We start from the raw sequence: 17,946 nt of genomic DNA, 5'->3' as shown, positions 1-17,946 counted from the left end.
GGGATGTCCAGAGTTCCTGGACTTTAGGTTCGTATGGGGTTGAGGGTGGGTTTTTGTGGTTTCATTTTATTATTTATTCTTTCATCAGTGGGTGTGGTTTGTCAAAGTACTTCTTCACTACGGTTCCTAATATAACATACCGGAATCAATGTCAGAGAGTTGCAAGGTAAAATTCACTTCGTGGAATTGTAGGGGTTTGATCAAACTCACAAAGGTGAAGCAGGTAATGAGCAGGATAAAATCCTTGAAATCAACAATCGTTTTTTTTACAAGAAACACACATGGTGGATGAGGACGTTCCCAAAATAGCAAGACGATGGCAGGGTCAAGTGTTGTCTGCTCCTTACACCACTCATGCTAGAGGGGTTATGATACTAATTCATAAATCGGTTCCATTACGGGTACAGCATGTAGTTAAGGACCCTGCAGGGAGGTATATTATAGTCCAGGGTAGGTTATTATCTGAAACCTTAACTTTGATAAATGTTTACGGCCCCAATGAAGATGACTCTAAATTCTATAATAGTCTGTTTTTGACTGCTTCAAATCATCCTGGGAAATACATAATAGCTGGTGACTCTAACTGTACGTTAGATCCTTCAAAAGACAGGTCAACTGGTTTAGATGATACCCACAGTAAGTCCAGAAAGACGATACACCATTTTATGAAGGAATTGAATCTGTTTGATGTTTGGAGGCATGGTAAACCGAACGCAGTAGAATATTTCTGCTATTCCGGTACTCATAGAACTCACTCACGCATAGACTACTTTTTGGTTTCAGCGCTACTTGTCTCCAAAATAGATGAATGTCATTATAGTAGTATAGTTCTGTCTGACCACGCTGCAGTACCCTTGACCTATGAAGATAATAACTTAGTGTGCGACCCCCCGAGATGGCGTTTGCAACCCGGGTGGCTTGCGGATCCTACATTCATAGATTTCTTAGATAAGCAGATTGACCTGTATTTTGAATGTAACAAGTCCCAGACTTCTGCTAGCACAAGGTGGGAGGCTTTCAAAGCCTTTATCAGGGGCCAAATCATTTCCTTCACTAGTTCCAAGAAAAAGGCTACACGACTTGAAATGAAGACATTAGATGAGGAAATTAAAAAACTGGAAACAGAAATATATAATAATAGAAATATACCTACAGATGTTCATACAAGACTGCTACTGCTTAGAGCACAGTACAATGAACTGGCAGCTAATAAAGCGGCTGCTGATTTAATGAGACTCAAACAGTCCTACTATGATCAGGGGGAAAAGCCCGGAAAACTTCTTGCATGGCGCATTAAACAACAACAAACAGAAAGGTCTATTAATTGTATTGAAGTCCCAAGTGGTAGAACTATAGTGGACCCGACAGAGATTAATGAAGCCTTTAGAGACTTCTACGGGAAATTATACAGCTCTGAGTGCTCTCCTAATCTGGACACGCAAACACAATTCCTAGACAATCTTAATATTCCTAAAATTTCGGAAGAGGAATGTAGAGTATTAGATCAAGATGTAAGATTGCAGAAGCAATTGGGTGTATGCAGGCTGGAAAATCAGCGGGTCCAGATGGCATCCCTATAGACATTTATAAAAAATTTCAAACCAAATTAATACCACCCCCTCTTGGAGATGTTTCGGGAATCCTTTGAGAATGGTCTTCTCCCTACATCTATGAGGGGCGCCCTAATCACTTTACTCCCAAAACCGGGGAAACCAAATACAAAATGTGAAAATATGCGTCCAATTAGTCTCCTAAATTCTGATACAAAAATAACTCTGTAAAATTCTTGCAAGAAGATTGGAGGATCTTCTACCTAGAGTAGTGGGGGAAGACCAGAATGGATTCATTCAAGGGAGACAGGGTTTTCATAACGTTAGACGAGTGCTCAATATTTTATACAGTCAGAGGGAGGCGCCTGACACGGCCTACTTTCACTTGATGCAGAGAAGGCCTTCGACCGTGTTGAATGGCCTTATCTGTTTGAGGTGTTAACACGATTTGGCCTTGGGGATACATTTATCAAATGGGTAAGATTGCTTTGTACAGGGCTTACTGCAGAAGTTTTGACGAATAGTAAGGTTTCTAAACCTTTTAACATTTGCAGAAGTTGCCCTCAAGGGTGCCCTTTATCACCTTTACTTTTTATCCTAGCGATAGAACCATTTGCTATAGCGGTGAGGACACACAGCGATATTTATGGAATCCGAGAGGGACATCTGGAGCACAGGGTAGCACTCTTCGCCAATGATGTGATATTAATGATTAAAAATCTGCACAAATCTATCCCAGCGCTCCTAAGCCTTATTGAATCATTTGGGAAAATATCCGGTTATAAAGTTAATTGCTCCAAATCATCTATAATGTTACTGAATGAAACAGAGAGGAAGAATGGTCTTGTTTATGCTTCTACCTTCAACCCAACAGACACATTTACATATCTGGGAATAAAAATTGTCCCTGAGGTGAATAAGATTGCTCAGTCAAATTATGAGCCCATCCTGGACGGTAGTATTGCTTCGATAAAGCATTGGACATCCTTACCTATTTCAATGATCGGCAGGATTAATATCCTAGAGATGAATATACTTCCCAAATTTCTTTATTTGTTCCAGAATATCCCCCTACCCCCTCCTTCATCTTTGTTCACGAAAATCAAGAAACTGTTTACCAACTTTATTTGGCAAATTAAACGTCCTAGATTATGTCTATCTTTACTTTATCTACCATATGATCGAGGAGGCCTGAAATGTCCAAATATCCAATGGTATTACTGGGCAGCACAATTAAGGTCGATTATGTTTTACTTCTCATCTGGAAGTCCCCCAGCTTGGATTGATCTGGAAGCCTGCTCTGTTAAACCGGGCTTACCATTGCACCTGTATTTGTATTCAGCAGACCGTAAATATCTGAAGAAAAATACAGACAACCCTATAATATTGAATATGATTGATGTTTGGTTTGATGCTTGTAAGTATTTGAATATAAATATGTCCCGGTCACGCTTCAGTCCTATTTGGGGTAATGCCAATTTCAAACCAGGGCAAAATGATAGGGGATTTAAATTATGGGCTGAAAAGGGGTTAAGGAAAGTCCAAGACATGTACAGGGAGGAGGATGAAGTATTCATGTCCTTTGAGGAAATATCTACCAAATATGACATTCCAAGGAATAATTTTTTCAAATATCTTCAGCTAAGGAGTTTTATATCCTGTCAAAGCCATTCATTAGACATTCCTACCATTTCTATATTAGAAGTTGCAGTCACAAAACACTGTTATGATAAAGGTTTAATTTCAACTATGTATGACTTATTTGTATCTGGATCTGATGAATCATCAGAGACAAAACTGAGATTATGGGAGGGAGATATAGAGGAGGAAATATCTTTAGAAGAATGGAGTGAGGCATGTAAAGAGGCCCAGAGACAGACAGTTAGCAGCAACCTAAAGCTTCTACAGTATAAATGGCTGATGCGTACATATATATAACTCCTGTTAAATTGCACAAGTTTAATGACAATATTCCTGATACCTGTATTAAGTGTAGTGAGGCAAGGGGGACGCTGTTTCACTGTATATGGGAATGTGTGGAAGTGAAAACCTTCTGGCAAGATGTTGTTGATATGATTGATCAAATTTTGTCAAAGAAATTACCATTGAGTCCAAAGCTTTTTATTCTTGGTTTATATCCTACCACCCCACATTTACATAGCAATGAGTTCAGATTTATAGATATGTGTATATTACAAGCAAAACGTGTAATTGCTCTTAATTGGAAAAGTGTTGATGGACCAAGAATTGGTATGTGGGTTAAAGAAATGGCTTCAAACATGTCAATGGAAAGGATAATGTATATTGTTAGACGTAAACAAAGTGTTTTTGATAAAATCTGGGGATTGTTTCTGAACTTCTTAAGACGTAATACTAATGTTGGTAACTTGCTTCATCAAGAACAAGCTCTGGGGGAGTAGAACAACTCTATCTGACTATATGCGTAAAAGCAACTGGAAAAAAACCACACCCTCTAATCAGTCTGTGAAAGAAATTATTGTTATTATTATTTTATTTTATTATTTTTATTAATTTAATTTTTATCTTTATTATCTTCTTTAACCCTGCTTTGAATTGTATTACTTGTTATAGGGACGGGGTTATGGGGGGGTAGGGTGAAAATGTTTGCTGTACTGTGCTATTACTTGTTTTGATGTAATTTGCAAACAAAATTCAATAAATATATTGCTTAAAAAAAACAGTGAGGCCACACAATAACTCAGACGGATAGCGCGTTGATTCAGCTTGGCACTTTTTACTGAATGCCTTCTTTTATGGTGTTACATGTCATTCAACAGGTGCGTTACAGCAGCAGCGCCACCATAGGCTAAGCCTATTTACTACACATCACATCTCCCTCTTTCCAGCAGAACACCTAAATATGTAAACAAAGCAAATAAACCTCAATCATGTAATAATAACCTCAATAACAATCTAAGTATTGTTAAAGCATTTATGTGCTTCATCTTACAGATGTTTATCCTTAACTTAAAGCCATTAATTTTCCGTTCTCTTTTTTTTCTCACTTGGCTTATTTTACTAATCAACAAAACATATGCAATGTTACTTTCAACTCAGTACAAATATTAAACAAGTATGTGACCTGTAATGTAACAACAAGAATCCACCATTACATTCACTCTACTTCACTTCTTCTTTTTTTTTTTTACTGTGAATAACATTGTTGAGGTTTAATCACTCTCCCAGAGTGTGAGATCTTTACTGGACCCGTTGTAGTTGTAGTCACCTCCGGTGTAACAATCTCTCTTATAGGAGAATCGACAGGTGGCATCACTGTGATGTCTGCTGGTTCAATAGCAGACGCTGTGAAGTCCTCCTGTTCCTGACCTGTTCTGTCCAGTTCTGGAAGTCTGTCCTCTACTCTTTAGCAGATGTCGCCTGTTTCTACGAAAGGTGCTGCCTTCAGGTGTTTGGCTCACAAAAGACCTTGGCTGAACATGGCAATGTTTCACAACAGCTGGTTGCCATGAATTGCCCACTCTGAATCCCACAGTCTCACCCTCCTGTAGTGCAGGCAGGTCTCTCGCGTCTCGATCAAAGTAGTGTTTGTGTTTGAACTGTATTTTCCTCATTTGTCCATGCACTTCCTTGTACAGCTGAGGCTTCAACAGCTGCGTAGTTACTGGTAGTTTTGTCTTCAGTCGCCGACCCATTAACAGTTGGGCAGCAGACAGTCTCACTCCATCCAAAGGTGCATTTCTGTACTCAAGGAGAACAAGATATGGGTCTCCTCGGCTTTCTTGATCAGGTTTTTTAAGGTCTGGATTGCTCATTCAATTTGACCGTTGGATTGTGGGAATCCTGGGCTTGATGTAGAGTGTTTAAACTCCCACTCTGCTGCAAACTGTTTACTCGCAAACTGCGGTCCATTGTCTGACATAACCTCATCTGGGATTCTATGTCTTGCAAACATGGATTTCAGAGCTACAATTACATGTTTGCTTGTTGTCTGGGGCAACTTGGCAATTTACGGATACTTCGAGTAGTAATCTACACAGAGTAGATAATCACTTTGATCAAAATGGAAAAGATCCACACCCAGTTTTGCCCATTGTCAATCTGGAATGTCATGGCAAAGCAGTGGTTCTTTCACATTGCTCTTTTTTGAAAGTGTTACAGATGCTACACTTCATCACAATGTCCTCAATTTGTTTGGACATCCCGGGCCAAAATAATACATCGCTTGCCCTCTCTTTGCATTTGACAATCCCTAGATGGGCTTCATTGATTTTTTTAAGCATTTCTGCTCTCAGTCTTTAAGGGACAACGAGTCTGGAGTTTTTGAAAACAAGTCCTTCTGAGCAGCTGAGTTCTACTCTGAACGTCCAGTATTTCTTTATCTCTGCCGGAACTTGGCCAACCTGACTGAACCGCTTTCATCATGAGCTGCATTTCACCATCCTCTGCTGTTGCAGTTTCGAACTGACTCAGTTTTCCTCTTCAAGTAGTTGTTCAGACTGTTCTTGCAGGTAAGCTCTGCTAAGTGTATCCGCAAGGTGCAACTCTTTTCCTGGTTTGTAGGTTACACACAAGTCAAAAGGCTGCAGTGCCAACAGCATCCTCTGTAGTCTGGGAGGAGCTTTGTGTAGTCCTTTTTTGAACACTGCCTCAAGTGGTTTATGGTCAGACTCCACCTGTACCTTTTTTTCCATACAGATACTGTTTGAATTTTTCACACCCATACACTATGGCTGACAGTTCTTTTTCTATCTGTGCATATCTCTTCTGTGTGTTGGTAAAAGACCTCGAGCCATAAACAACGGGTTGTCCATCCTGCATTATCACAGCTCCCAATCCTTCAGAGCTCGCAGCCACTGATAATGTAACATCCTTGTTCATATCATAATACTTGAGAACTGGGGCATTGCTTGCCAGTTTCTTCAGCTGCTCGAAGCCGTGTTGCTGCTGTGCATCCCAATGCCACTCAACATCCCCCTCCAAGAGCTTTCTCAGCGGAGTGCTTACATCAGACAGGTTCGGGATGAACTTTGAGAGGTACTGCAACATACTTAGGAACCTCAGCAGTGCAGCTTTGTCCTGTGGCTGTGACATATCCACTACTGCTCTGACTTTTTCTTGGTCTGGCTTCAGGCCATCAGCACTCAGAATGTGACCAATATATTGTATCTCTGTAATTCCAATCCTACATTTGTCTTTGTTGAGCTTGATATTTATGCTCCTTATTCTGTCCAGAAGCTGTCTCAGCCTTTTGTCATGTTGTTCCTTGTCAGCACCCCACTCTAGGATGTCATCAATAACGTTTACAACACCTCTAGGTCCTCCAGTCTCTGCACTATGCATTTTTGGAAAACCTCCGGAGCTGACGAGACACCAAAAGGAAGCCGTCTGAATCGGTACCGACCGAATGGTCTGTAGAAGGTACACAACTTAGAACTATCCCCCTCTAGTTGTATTTGCCAGAATCCATGGTTTGCGTCTAATACAGAAAATACTTTTGCATCTGGCATCTTAGCCACAACCTCCTCTATTGTCCTCAGGGGATAGTGTTCCCTCTTTATGGCTTTGTTGAGGTCTTGGGGGTCTATGCAGAGCCTTAGTTTTTTATTTGGCTTGTTGACAGTAACCATGCTGTGAACTCAGTCAGTGGGTTCTGTTTTTTTTTTCAACCACACCGAGGTTCTCCATTCTATCTAGTTCACTTTTGATTTTGTCCTTCAGTGCTAAAGGGACTTTTCTGGGCGGGTGGATAACTGGAGTTACTGCTGGATCTATTTGAATGTGAGGCTGTCCAGGCACACACCCCAACCCTGTGAACACATCATTGTAATCCTTTAGAATGGCTGTTTCCACTTCATTTTCCACCTTGTAGAGCCTTTTTATCAGTCCCATCTGAGCGCAGGAATCACCACCTAGGATAGCTGGGAAGTTGGGTTTTATTATCTGGAACTCCAACTCATGCACTTCAGTTTTGTACTCACTTTTAGCTTTGCCTTGCCCAATGGCACCACCTTGTGGCGGGGATATGCAACCAACTTGATGCTGGACTCAATTAGTTGTGCATCCTTTTCAGCCACCTGTCGATAGGTTGTGAGAGGCAAAACATTGCAATCTGCACCGGTATCCAACCTGAATGTAAGCTTTTTGCCATTTACTTTGAGTACTTCAGTCCATTTTTTCTGTTTTGTTTCTATGTTAGTTTCTTTTCTTTTCTAATTTTTCGTCTTTTCTTTCCACTTTTCTTTGACTCAAGAGCTCCAAGAAACATTTCACTCTCTTGTTCTTCAATTTCATTAAATATCGCTCCATTTTTTGATAGCCTTCTGTTGGTTTCTTTGCTTTGCACAAGCGACCATAGTGGTTTTTTTCTTTTGCACACTTTGCATGTTTGACCATAGACAGGACATTTGCAAGCCTCATGTTTGTCTCCATGTTTCGGGGTTGTGACCGAAAGGGAGCCTCATGTTTGTATCCATATTCCGGGGTAGTGACCGAAAGGGTGAGATTGCGGATACAAGCGGCTGAAATGAGTTTCCTCCGTAGGGTGTCTGGGCTCAGCCTTAGAGATAGGGTGAGGAGCTCGAACATCCAGAGGGAGCTTGGAGTACAGCCGCTGCTTCTTCACATCGAAAGGAGCCAGTTGAGATGGTTTGGGCATCTGATTAGGATGCCTCCTGGGCGCCTTCCTTTGGAGGTTTACCGGGCACGGCCAACTGGGAGGAGACCTCGGGGTAGACCCAGAACATGCTGGAGGGTCTACATGTCCAATCTGGCCTGGGAATGCCTCCCCCACCAGGAGGAGCTGGAGGGCGTTGCTGGGGAGAGGGACGGCTGGAGTGCCCTACTTAGCTTGCTGCCACTGCGACCCGACCCCGGAAAAGCGGCTGAAGATGAAATGAGATGAGATGTTTGTATCCACATTTACTGCAGTCATATTTATTATCACTGACACTGCTCTCTTTAGGCTTTTTGTTAGCTTCGTTTTAGTTAGCGTGCTAAATGCCACTTCAGTTTCTTCATGCAAAGCTCTCAGATGGCTTTGTGTAGGTTCTTTAGCTCTGCAGATATCAAACCGCTTTTGCCAATCCCACTTCTGACACCATGTCATATATGTATTTTTATTTAGATTATTGTTATTTAGATTAACTCAGATGGATAGCACGTTGATTCAGCTTGGCTCTTTTTACTGAATGCCTTCTGCTATGGTGTTACATGTCATTCAACAGGTACATTATAGCAGCAGCGCAACCACAGGCTAAGCCTATTTACTACACATCACAGATTGGGGAATAGTTCCAATCACAGTATTGTAACATGGTGACAGATTGTGAGCAATAGGACCACCCTTAACACTGACCAAGTGTGTCTGCTCCTGAAGCTGTGTCTTCAGTCCATGTACTTCACATACGGGGGGGGGGGGGGGCAGTACTATAGGCAGAGGCATGGGCGTGCTATGGGTTCCCCAGTTTCACCTATAGTGGCCAACTTTTATATGGAGGAAGTAGAAAAGAGGGCTCTGATGTCCTATCCAGGGGTACCACCTAGCCATTGGTTCAGATCTGGGGATGACATCTGTGTTAAAATTAAATCTCAGGACGTATCACATTTCACCGACCACATCAAGTTCGAGGATGTGAAAAATTACAGGTTAGCCTTCTTAGAGTGTGAAATTGCAATTGGTGATGGGATTGTTGATGTTTACCTTAAACCAACACATACTGATCAGTACTTAAGGTTTGACTCTCATCATCCACTGGAGCACAAACTAGGAGTCATCAGGACGCTGTACCACCAAGCTGACAATGTCACCACCGAAACAGCGGTCAGGGGAGGGGGAAAAATCCCACATTAAACATGCCTTGATTAAGTGTGGTTATCCTAACTGGGTGTTTGTCAAAGCCAGGAAGATGTCCAAACAGTATACCAGCCAATCGAAGAGAGAAGGACAAGAGCTGCCTAAGCGTAAACCACTGGTTATTCCGTATGTGGTGGGAGTGTCGGAACAGTTAAGACACATATTTTCCAAACAACACGTCTCGGTTGCTTTCAAACCCTAAAACAGACTGTGCCAGAAGTTGGTCCACCCCAAGGATCGGGTCCCAAACACAGCAATATAGTCAAGGCTCAGCGTTTTTGGTTTTTACAGATTTTCACCGAAAAATACCCAGATTTTTTAAAAGCAGCAGATCGGTTTAAACTGATTTTCACCTGGATTTCATGTTTCCACAGATCCAAAAGTTGTTCCTGTTCATGTGAGATTATTTAACAGTTTCCTCTTGTGGCGAAATTTGGCATAGTAGATGGCTTTGAAAAACAAAAACCGAAAACGCTGAGCCTTGAATATAGTGTACGCTGTTCAGTGCCAGGAGAATTGCTGTGACTTGTACATTGGGGAAACCAAACAGATGCTGGCCAAGAGGATGGCACAACACAGGAGAGCTAACGCATCAGACCAGGACTCTAAAGTCTACACCAGTGATGGCTGGTGGTGATATTGGGTGGGTGCGCTAACAAATATATTACACCCATCTATGTTGTTTGCATATGACATCACTAACTACAGATGGAGGGCAGGAAGTGATTTTCTACATAGGAAGCACTATCACAAACTTTCGAAATGCCTATGTTTGGCGTCATTAACTGAAAAACCACAAGGAGTTTTTATTGAGTACCAAAAGTTGTTGTTCATGAGGAGGGAAAAAATGCAAGAAATTGACCGAAAACGCTGGAAAAAATGGCATACGAACCGTCGTCTGCGGTCGGGAGGAGCGAAGTCGGATTACGTGCGTGTGTGCAGTGACCACTTTGTCAAAAAAAAAAAAATCCCTCTTCATAACAGCAGGATCATGCCCAACATATCTTACTTTTTGTTTATACCTTTCTCTCATAATATCGTCTAAACTAGCACAGTTCGGGCTAAACTAGCTCCATCTCGTCCATTCTGCTTTTCACTTCCTGCCCTCCATCTGAAACTCGCGCGTCATCAGAATCACGTGACTGCAAACAAGCTATAGTTCACACTGCAACAACAGCAACATAACATCTGAGATACCAAGTTTGAGCAACGACACTACATACCTTGTTATAGCAAGTGCTCTACAACACTATAGAGAAGTATAACAATGGCCTAATGCCAAAACTCTCTTCTCTCTCTCTCTCTCTCTCTCTCTCTCTCTCTCTCTCTCTCTCTCTCTCTCTCTCACACACACACACACACACATACACACACACACACACCATTTGACTATTTTTCTCTGTATACATTAGCACATGCCATTTTTAACAAGAACAACATATGCAAGAATGAGGGAATTATATGCTACATGATAGAACAGAATGCAGAATCACTTACCTACCATGTCAGAGAAGGGCTCACCTAAGGATGCACAACAAAACGTGTCTCAACTGAATCGACTGCCAATAAATACTGCAACTGTTTTTATCATAACTGTTTTGCAACACATTGTGTCAAACATGTCCCGAATAAAACAATTTGGTAAGCACAGCAAAAATAACAGTCATTATAGAAGACAGACAAGCAATGTGTACACAGGAAAGCTAAATGTGTCTGGTGGTCTTTTAAGAGGTCTATAGGCTTCGGCCTACCTTATCTAAACAGAAGCTTACATAGTGCGTCACTGTATGTACTGTCTGTGCTGTCATTGGTCAAAAGTCAGTGGCCTGTGGGCTGACTGAATTTAGCCAAAATGATCAGCAAATCAAGGATTTCGCAGTATAGCAGACCCCATGGCCAGCTTAATCCATCCAAAATCAACAAAAATACCTGTCTGCTCCAAATCAAGGTATGTTATATGGTTTGGAGACAGTGGCACTGATGAAAAGACAGGAGGCGGAGCTGGAGGTGGCAGAGTTGAAGATGCTAAGATTTTCACTGGGAGTGACGAAAAAGGACAGGATTAGAAATGATTATATTAGAGGGACTGCTCAAGTTGGACGGTTTGGAGACAAAGCAAGAGAGGCAAGATTGAGATGGCTTGGACATGTGTGGAGGAGAGATGCTGGGTATATTGGGAGAAGGATACTGAATATGGAGCTGCCAGGAAAGGAGAAAAGAGGAAGGCCAAAGAGGCGGTTTATGGATGTGGTGAGGGAAGACATGCAGATGGCTGGTGTGACAGAGGAAGACGCAGACGACAGGAAGAAATGGAAACGGATGATCCGCTGTGGCGACCCCTAACGGGAGCAGCCGAAAGTAGTAGTAGTAGTAGATCAGCAAATCCAGGGGGCGTACAATTGTCGCCATTTTACGATGCTGTGATTGCAAACATTCCCCAAACCTCTGTGAATAGTACACATTGCCACTGAAACTCTAGTTAATGGTCACAGAAATTTGCATATGAAACCAATCGTTGTTTTCGGTCGTTATGCCACTGTATTGTTTGTAAGTTTGGGGACACCTGCAGTCAGTTGAGACTGAAGAAGTCACTTGGATGAATGAAGAAACGTTTCTCCTACTAAAAGTTGTGTCCAGATGAACTGATTCACCTTCTGTGATATGAAAGCTGTAATTCAGAACACATGTAATAATAACTGCAATGTTATAGGACCTATACGACCTTACTGTGATAATGAGTACTTACTCATATTATGCTTACTACATTAGTTTCAATAAACATAGAACATAACTCATGCATACGTTATTGCTTAATTTAACATGCAAGTTGACTAAGGGCACTTCTTTATTTAAAGTAACTAACACAGCATACTGATTTAGAATAAAACAACAATTTAAAGGTAACATCATTACAGATTTATTTTCTTGTCAACTCAGTACAAAAACATATCACCTTAATGATGAGTTGAGATATAGGCATATCAATCAATTAATCAAGTTGCATTTTTACAGCGCTTTTCTAGCTGCAACAGCCACTCAAAGTGCTTTACCAATGCATTGTCAATACATCGTCATTCCCCCATAAGCAACTGACAATAAATGTCTCGCCTACTCTCCCTCCAGAGCTCACAAACTTGATTGTCATAAGAAACAGCAGTTCAGTAGAAAGCCATGGCTCCCCAACAACAGAAAGAAACAAATTTAACCATATTCAGTTTCACATGGTTAAATATGAGGATCTTGAATGGGTGAGTAGGGAGTAGATATATACGGTATACAACCTTTTCAAACATAATTACTCTGATCACTCGTTCACTTAATTTCCTTCTACTACTACTGCAATTTGTACCACCACTATTCGTTAAGCTATTTGTATGACAACTAAGTAACTACTTCTGGGCCTACTACCACTACTGCTATTGATGCTACTACTACTACCACCACTACTAGGCCTACTAGTGCTTCTACAACTACTTACCATTAATAATGCTACAATACCTCCACTACTAGGGCTACACTTCTACCTCCACTACTAGGTCTACCGCTACTACATGTACTATTACTGTTACTACAAAACCAACAACTGATACTGTTATTTCCACTTCCACTAATACTAAGACATTTACTGCTACTTCATTTCTAAAGTAAGATTAGTAAATGTACTGATACTACTCTTACTATAACCTTGACTACTACTGATACAACTATCACAGCTACTACTTCTGCACCTACCATTTCTACCTCTACTGCTTTGACTGCTACAATTCAAACTTTGCAATATTTGCAACTGGAAATGAATTAAAGGTGACGTTGTATTTATGATGAGAGACATCTTACTGTATATTCTGTATGGATCTCTTCAGGATGAATGCCTTGGCCAGGGATCCTTTACCAGGATTTTCAAAGGCAGGAAGGTGGACGACCATGATGGCGAAAAGCACGTGACGGAGGTCTTACTGAAGGAACTTGATGTCAATCACAAGAACTACTGGGAGGTTGGCCTCTGAGGAAGAAAATACATCACCAAACGAAGTTTTATGTGCATTATTGAAGAAAATAACCTTTTTTCACTGTAGTTCATTCATTCTAGATCCCCGGTCCCTAAGTAACTACAGACAAATCTCCAAATTGTCTTTTCTATCTATGGTTCTGGAGAGAGTAATTTCTTCACAGTTGGTTTCTTTTATGAACACTACTGTTTTTAATAGTATACAGTCTGGTTTGAGAGCACTTCATAGTACTGCGACAGCTCTAGCTAAGGTCCCTAATAACCTGTTGCTGGCTGCAGACAGAGATGACTGCTCAATTTTGGTTCTTCTGGACGTGAGTGCTGCCTTTGACATGGTCAATCACAACATCCTCTTAGATCGCTTAGAGACGGGTTGGCATCAAGGACTCAGCTCTTAGTTTATTATACTCTTACCACACCAACAGACTTTTTCTGTTGTTCTGAGTAACTTTACGTCCTCGGTGGCTGAGTTGAGTTGAGGTGTCCCTCAAGGCTTGGTTCTTGACTCCCTTCTCTTTTCTATATACACGCTGCCCCTTGGCCAGGTCATTCAAAATCACGATGGCTCTACGATTTTTATGCTGATAACACTCAGTTATACATGCCACTAAAATCCACAGATCCTAGCGCCCTAGCAAATCTCACAACTTGCCTCTCTGACATTAAATCCTGGATGTCCAAAATTTTTCTCAAAATTCTTTTTAAAAAATCTGTTTATTGGGTTTATGATTTTTTTTCCCAACATCACAAACAAACAATCAAGCATATGCATCCCCTCCCTCCCCTCCACCCCAGAGCAGAGACAAACAGGGAAAAAAAGGTAGTACTGGTGACAATCAAAGACAGAACTTCGTTCAAAGTCATGCCACCACAGCAGCACCAGGGCTCCTGCAAAACATGCATGGACCCCCAAAGAAAAAGAAAAAGGGAAAGAAAAAAAACCCAACAACAACACTGTGTGTGCATGCATGTGTATGTATGTATGCAGAATATTCTGTCTAACCTTCTGTGTCTTTAGCTATCCCCATCCTCTGGAGCAACTGTTAAGGTCTTTACATAGTCCAGAAAAGGTGACCATGTTTTTTCAAAGTTTCTCATTGAACCAACCTATCAGGGAAAATCTAATCTTCTCTAACTTGATGTAGTATAACACATCTTTGATCCATCTACTGTGGGTAGGTGGTGGTGATACATGTTTCCATTTCAAAAGTATTAAGACATCTAGCTAAAAGAGAGGCAAAAGACATAATTCTGTTCAGATACAGGGGAGTGTTTGTCCTGGGGGAATGCCAAACAGGGCCGTAAGAGGATCAGGTGGAACGCCTACACCAGATATATCCCCGAAGGATTTAAAAATGTCTGTACAGAATTTAAATAAGCAAGGGCAGGTCCAAAACATGTGAAGCAGGTCTGCAGGTGATTGTCCGCAATGGTTACATGCATCACTTATACCAGGAAATATCCTTGCTAGTCTAGCATTAGTATAATGAATGCGATGTAAGATCTAATATTGTATAAGACTACAGTTAGGTCCATAAGTATTTGGACAGTGACACAATATTTGTCATTTTTCCCCTGTACACCACCACAGTGGATTTGAAATGAAGTAACTAATATGTGATTGAAGTGTGGACTTCCAGCTTTAATTTAAGGGGTTGGACAAAAATATTGCATTAACTGTTCAGGAATTACAGCCAGTTTTATATATGGTCACCCCATTTTCAGAGGATCAAAAGTAATTGGACATTTGACTAACAAGTGGTTTCATGGGCAAGTAAGACCTTTTCCATCATTATTCCATGACAAATTAAGCAGATAAAAGGTCTGGAGTTCATTCCCAGTATTTACATTTGCATTTGGTAGCTGTTCATCAGAACTCTCAACACGAAGTCCACAGAGGTGTCAATACAAGTGATGGAGGCCATCATTAGGCTGAAAAAGCAAAGGAAATCTATCAGCTGGATAGTAAACACTTCAGGAGTGTCCAAATCAACATTTTGGGTACATTCTTAAAAAGAAAGCATGCACTGGTAAGCTCAACAACACCAAAAGGCTTGGAAGACCACGGAACACATCTACAATGGATGATCGCAGAATTCTTTCCCTAGTGAAGACAAACACATTCACAACATCTAGTGAAGTCAAATCACTCTTGAGAGGTAGGGGTATCATTGTCCAAGTCTAAAATCAAGAGACGCCTGCATGAAAATAAATACAGAGGGTTTACGACAAGGTGAAAACCACTGGTGTCACTTAAGAACAGGAAGGCCAGATTAGACTGTGTTTAAAAACATCTAAAAACCTACCCAGTTCTGGAACAAGGTTCTTCGGAGAGATGAAGCAATGATTAACTTGTACCAGAAGGATGGGAAGAGGAAAAGTGTGGAGAACAAAAGGAACAGCTCATGATTCTCAGCATACCAAATCATCTGTCAAACATGGTGGAGGTAGTGTTATGAAATGGGCATGTATGGTTGCCAGTGGAACTTGGTCATTGGTGTTTATTGATGATGTGACTACTGACAGAAGTAGCAGGATGGATTGTGATGTTTATAAGGATATAACATTTGCTCAGATTTAGCCAAATGTTACAAAACTGAGAGGTTGGCGCTTCACACTGCAGATGGATAATGACACAAAACAAGCTGAGAAAGCAACCCAAGAGTCTCTCAAGGCAGAAAAATTGAATATTCATCAGTGATCAAGTCAGTCACCTGACCTCAACCCAATTGAGCATGCTTTTCACTTGCTGAAGATCAAACTAATGGCCAAAAGACCCACAAACAACCAGCAACTGAAGGCAGCTGCCGTTAAGTCTTGGCAAAGCATTTCAAAGGAGGAAACTCAGAATTTGAAGATGTCGATGAGTTCCAGACTTCAGACAGTCATTGACTGGAAAGGATTTTCCTCCAAACATTAAATATAATTGTTATAATCCTAGTTATGTTTGTTTGTCCTATTACTTTTGAGCCTCTGAAAATGGGTGACCCTGTATATCCATGGTTGTAATTCCTGAACAGTTAATGCCATATTTTTATCCAACCCCTTAAATTAAAGCCGAAAGTCTACTCTTCAATCACATCTCAAATACTTCATGTCAAATCCAATGTGGTGGTGTACAGGGGCAAAATTACAAATATTGTGTAACTGTCCAAATACTTATGGACCTAACTGTATGTCTAGTGCATATTGAGGCGGTGTGAACTAGCCCCAACACAGTTCCCCACGTCCCATCCCTCAGCTCCACACCCAAATCCTGCTCCCAAGTAACTTTAAGATGGTTAGGAGTCTCGGACATAATGGAACCTATTTCAGTATATATAATTGAAATTAGGCTCTTTACATTGGGGTACAAAGAGAGAATGGAATCAATTTAAGAATGAGTAGGATGGTTTGGAAATTCTGGAAATTGTTTTTGTAAGAAAAGTCTAACCTGGAAATAGTGAAACAGATGAGATCTAGGCAAGTTGAATCTTTCAGACAGGTCTTAAAATGATGAGAAAGTCTCTTTGTTGTACAGATCTTTGACAGGTTTGATTCCCTTGTCAAACCAGGTTTGGAAGGTGAGATCAATACACGATGGCTTAAACAAGTGGTTCCGACATATTGGGGAATGAGAGAATGGTCTGTTACGAACAAATTGCCTCCTGAATTGTGTCCAAATCTTTACAGTGTGCGTAACAATGGGCATAGAGCTGACGACAGAGACAAGTGGTAAGCCTGAAAATATTAAAGAATAAAGAGACTGCTGGGAACAGGACATCTCCATTTGTGCCCAAAGAGGAGTGTTCTCTAGGTTGGGCCAGTAGAGAAGCTTCTGAATATTACATGACCAATAGTAATTAAGAAAATTTGGAAGGGCCATCCCACCTTTAAATTTAGGCCATTGGAGATACGCTTTCTTAATGCACCATGGTTTGTTTCCCCATAGAAAGGAGGATATAGTCTGGTATAATTTTGTGAAGAAGCTTTTCCTAATAAATACTGGGATATGTTGGTAGAGGTATAAGAATTGGGGTAGGACAACCATTTTGATAAGGTTAATATGGCCAGCCAGCGATAGCAACAGAGTGGACCAACTACAACAGACCAACTACAACATTCTAATAAAGGTAGGACATTTTCCTTAAAAATATGAGGGAATGATTTAGTGATGAAGATGCCCAAGTATTTAAACCCACTATCCCTCCATTTAAAAGGAAAGACTGAATGAGGCATTCTTGTGGCAGTTGGGTTTATAGGAAAAAGTTGGCTTTTCTGAAAATTCAGTTTATACCCTGAAAATCTGCCAAGCTGCTCCAGTACAGATATAATAATAGGAATGGGAGAGGTTAGATTAGATATATACAAGAGTAAGTCATCCGCGTACAATGACACTTTGTTGGTGATCCCAGCTCTCCTAGTAGACCCTTTTACAGTTGGTAAACAGTGAACATGTGATTTAGTATGCGCGCATTTTGGCAGCAAAAGATGGCGGAAGTGCGGTCATACCTAAAGTTGCTTAATCCGAAAGATCGCGAATGCTACCTCAATAAATTAACTTTAAGTGATGG

The 17,946-nt window shown here is 40.9% G+C and overlaps 1 protein-coding gene across 1 annotated transcript in view; it reads left to right on the top strand.

Moving 5' to 3' along the window:
• The window catches only part of jak3 (Janus kinase 3 (a protein tyrosine kinase, leukocyte)), an 83,639-nt gene that overhangs the window by 24,234 nt on the left and 41,459 nt on the right, over positions 1-17,946 (top strand). The window contains exons 9-10 of the mRNA XM_056276841.1: positions 12,508-12,632; positions 13,248-13,379. Coding sequence (XP_056132816.1) covers positions 12,508-12,632; positions 13,248-13,379 — 257 coding nt within the window. The remainder of the gene's footprint in view (positions 1-12,507; positions 12,633-13,247; positions 13,380-17,946) is intronic.

The sequence above is a fragment of the Lampris incognitus genome, chromosome 3, assembly GCF_029633865.1.
Source record: "Lampris incognitus isolate fLamInc1 chromosome 3, fLamInc1.hap2, whole genome shotgun sequence".
NCBI lineage: Eukaryota > Metazoa > Chordata > Actinopteri > Lampriformes > Lampridae > Lampris > Lampris incognitus.
Note: the sequence above shows the minus strand (reverse complement) of the source record. Positions and strands in the feature narration are given on the sequence as shown.